Genomic DNA, 4,677 nt, shown 5'->3' on the forward strand with positions numbered 1-4,677 from the left:
GCAAGGAGATGTAGGGACAGATACATTGCGGATTTAATTGACCTCAGAAGATATTCGGCGTTGAATGATGGCTTTAGCTGGGTATGAATTTAATGTTAATAAATAGATTTTGGTAATTGTGGATTCTTTTTCCAAATATGTAATGCTTGAACTGTCGGTGACCAAATCTTCTGAAGAAATCGCAGATTTATTCCAAAGAATTTTTTATTATGTCGGGCCTCCGCTTATTCTACACACTGATAATGGAAGGGAATTTTGCAATTCGCAAATGGATGCTCTATGTACGAAATATGGTATAAAACATGTACGTGGGAGGCCTCGTGCTCCTTGGGTACAAGGGCAAGTCGAAAGGAATAATGATTTAAAATCGATTTTGATTAATCAAAGCATAAAACGCTGGATATCGTCGGCAAGTTCTTCTCAAAATTGTTTTGGACGATATCGCGAATGCATAAAGGACATCGTGTATGATTACAATAACAGCATTCATTCTTCGACAAAAAAAATCCCTTTTTATATATTCATGGGTGTTGAAAATCCTGGAAGGATTGATGAAGGGGGAATGGAGCAACTTTTAGCCTATGATTCAACTGGATTATCAGAGGCACGAGAAAGTGCATTAGAAAACTTAATTATTGCTGGCGAAAAAATGATTGAAAAAAGAAAATGGAGATACGACGAAGAAAATATCAATGTCGGAACGACTGTGCTTTTAAGGTCTCAAGCGTCAAATTAATTTTTAGACAGGACAACGATGCCAATGTTCGGCAGTATCCGCTGTACGATGGACTTGATGTTATAAGTATATTGTTGTCGAGCGAAGAAATGATCTCTATGTTATCGAAAAGGAGGACGGTGAGCGGTTACACGGAATTCATATTTCTCGATTAGCTAAAATTGATTAATTTTCATAAATCCATAATAAAAATAATTTTTTATTTAAATTAACGATAAATTTTATATGAAAATTTTATTAGGATAACCTAAAATGGAATAACAATATTCAAACGTATAAGTTAACTGCGTAAATTGAGTGTGGTTGGTTTTGTTTATATAAATTAGTAAAAAAGGTTAATGAATTTTACATTAAAAATCATATTTTTAATAATAATTAAACATTTTGTTGTGTAAATTTTTAATTTCAGTAAAATTAAAGAATGTAATTATTCGGCGTGTATTTTATTCGGACTGTGACAAATTATATTTTCATTTTATTAAAATTAAAAAATTTAGTTCTTAGAACCTGATAAAATTTTTGATAAATTTTGTGGTTGGTTTAGTAATTTGCAAAAAATGAGACAATTGGCTATAAGGTGTTGGAATTTTATATGAATTGTGTATGTGACTCTCATAATCATTTTACTTATTCTGTATTAATAATTCATAGTATCCTTTTATTGTCATCAACTTTTTTTTGTTTAATTCATCTTTAATACTTGAACTTTACATAAACGTTTTTTTTGATTTTTTAATCTGGTTTCTTTTTGGTGTGAAACTAGAGTACTGCTAAACTGTACTGCTAAAGATAATTATTGATAAGATCGATAACCCAGTGTATGTTTTGTGATGCAATTTTTTCTAATTCAAATTTGAAACCATCAAACTTGAATAGGATGAACATTAATGCTTCTGACAATCTAAACTCTTGTAGACTTCCCGCAATCAAACCAATAATTTTGACGATTTCCAACACTGGATGAAATCGTTATTACATCAAACCCGACTTTTGATAAAATTATTTAAAAAATCAACAATCATCTTGAATCTCTAAATCTTTTATTTGATAGACAATCTAAAATATTAAAAATTCGGATACCTGGATTTTTAACCCATTTGTTTCAAAATAAAGAATATGGACGACAGAGGAGTTAAAAAAGTGATTGAAATGTAAGCTCGTTGTAAAAAATTAATTTTTGGGCTTTCGAACCATACAAAAAATACTCGAAGTTATGGTTCCATTTGCGGCGATGTGAATCTGAATTCTTTATGACTGAAAGCTTTGACATGGGATGGAGTTGTCTCGAAGTTCTTTAAAAGTCACATACTCCATATTTTCCAAAAATCCATATTTTTGCTTACATATTTTTTTGCAAATTGTAAACGGTTTCTTTTGTACCTTTTTGACAATAACGGTTTCCTTCGAAGTATCAGCCATATAAATTGCATTCATGTAGTCTCCTTTTTATTGTAGATTTTGATATTTTAATAACAGAATAAGATCCAATTGTTTTGCAATTGCAGATGAAGATTCTTGGATTTTTTTCAGCAGAAAGTCTGATTAGACGGATAGATCTGATAGATAACTTCTTCGGTCTCCTCTTTCTCGATTTAAAAATGCCGTTTTATTCCGTTTTTCGGTATTTTTGTACAATCTTACCAACGGTGTTCTTGCTAATCTCAAGTTTTTTTGGCAATTTTTTTGTAACCATAGTTGTCCTCGTGTATGGAAATAATACGATTTTTAATATCTGAGAGAGATCAACATTACGAAAGTTCATGTTAATTATTTTGACAATAAGATAATTATTTAGTTAAATAATTACTTTAAAAAAAAAAAACATAAACTAAAAATAAAAATATTTTTGTATATTAAATAAAACTTTATTAGGTAATTTTAAAGCAAACAGATGTTGAATTTGTTAAGGGTGTACTATTTATGGACCATTAGAAATTCATTAATTTTTTAAAAATATGTATAATTAAATTCATTTCGATTTTCTATAAAATGAAAAATTCATTAAACTCTAAAACAGATATAATTCACAAAAAAATAATAAATAAATGTATTATTTTAGCAGATATAAGATTTTTTTGACAAAAAAACAAGGGGTGTAATATTTTTGGACCATACTGTAAATAAGTAGTTATCTATTGAAGAAGGAACATCCAGCAGGCTGTGCTATAGAGTACGCTGGAGAGTATGCAAATTGAACACAGCTATGGAATGGGATAAAGGTAGAAAACAAAGAGTATGCCTCTGCCGCCAATCAACTTGCAAGGCTGGCATTCCGTGACGACATTCAGCTAACAAAAACCTTGACACAGAAATGAAAAAGAAAAGCGATTTTACGGTAAACTCTTCTTTTAAGGGAAAAAATTAATCATTATTTATGAAAGCCAGAAAATTAATTAAATTTTGGTGTAACATCACATTTGACTTGTTAGCCTAAACACAAAGTCACAAAAGACGAATTATTTCGAGTTTAAAGTAGTTCTTTCCAAGCAATAGTGGTGGCATCAATAGACTACGTCCCAGCCACATTAAAAACCTATTATCTTCCCGATGTACTTCTGTGAGAAAGAATCTTAGCGATGCTCTATGTAATGGATCTCTTTCTATAAGGATCTTTATCTAATGTTTCCCGTTCTTTGTTTTTTTCTAGGAACATGACTGCACTGTATAAAAAACGGCGGAATTAGACAAATATCTGTTGGTAATGTATTTAGAAAGCTGGTCTCAAAAATTGCGTGTGGAAGATCTATTTTTTTCCCACAAATTTTTTAAAACTTTCAACTGGGGTTTGGATTCAAGGATGGCTGTGAAACTTCTGTCCACGTTGTAAGGACTTTTTCGATTTTTCCCACCTATCTTATTCAAATTCCATCGTGGTAAAACTTGATATGAAGAACGCATTTAATTGTATTGACCATGCATGTTTTCTAAACGAATGTCGGCTCAACATTCCTGACTTATCGCCCTTCGGCGTTCGTTATCCATTCAGGTGAAACCTTAAAAAAGTTAAAAAAATTATTACAGGGGAAGAGTTGCTGTTCCAGTTTATCTCTGGTCTCCTATTTGCATTTTCTCTCAAAAGTTTTTTCAGGTGCTAAATAAAATAAATTAAACAAATAAAAACACTGGTGGAGGTTGAACCATTAAAGAAATTCGCGATAATTCACATAATATAAATTCTAATCGACGATACGTTAATAATAATGGCGCACGTTATTCATTTTCCTAGATAAACTTATTGAATCTCTTGACGGCCCTTTTATTGAATTTTTATAAGAATTCTGTAAAGCAATGCACAAAATACTGGTCTGAAAATATTATTAAAATTGTGATTCTATTGGTTTAACATAAAAATTAAAAGGTTCACAGCTTATTTTATAGGGGTCAAATCTACAAAATGCTTTTATAATCTAGTTCAGCGGTTCTCAACCTTTTTTAGACTAGTGACCACTTTTGCACCATAAAATTTCTAGTTTATTGAAGTCGAAATATTCAAATCATTGGTTATCAAAAATCCAAAACAAAAAATATAAAAGTAATGTATGTTATTCCGATTTTGTGCGATTTCGTCCGAGAACTTGTTTATGATTAATGCAACGAAATATGAAAAATAATTAAAGATGAATATACGCCTGACGATTGGTTTTACGTCGGAATTTCGTACCTTCTACCAAAAATGGATGTATGTAGTTCACCCAATGATCTGTAATCAATTATGTGCATGCTACAGGTTATTAATGCCTGTTAAAGAGGTAACTCGTGAATCTAGACTGTGTGATGACATGAATCTGGTCATCCGTGCAGTGAACGTAAGCTTTAAAAGAATATGGTTGATGTACAAAATACATCAAATTACTTAAACAGAAGCTAAAAATGATTTAATTTTTAATTCAATCTGTGATTTAAATGTTAGATAACAAATCCACAAGTCTTTAGTAAAACAA

At 30.6% G+C, this 4,677-nt stretch overlaps 1 protein-coding gene across 1 annotated transcript; it reads left to right on the top strand.

Moving 5' to 3' along the window:
- The first annotated feature begins 268 nt into the window (after positions 1–268).
- Positions 269–736, top strand: LOC115228165. The gene has a single exon (XM_029798812.1). It carries the CDS (start codon positions 269–271, stop codon positions 734–736), a length of 468 nt encoding a protein of 155 aa, XP_029654672.1.
- Positions 737–4,677: the final 3,941 nt, after the last annotated feature.

The sequence above is a fragment of the Octopus sinensis genome, unplaced genomic scaffold, assembly GCF_006345805.1.
Source record: "Octopus sinensis unplaced genomic scaffold, ASM634580v1 Contig09690, whole genome shotgun sequence".
NCBI lineage: Eukaryota > Metazoa > Mollusca > Cephalopoda > Octopoda > Octopodidae > Octopus > Octopus sinensis.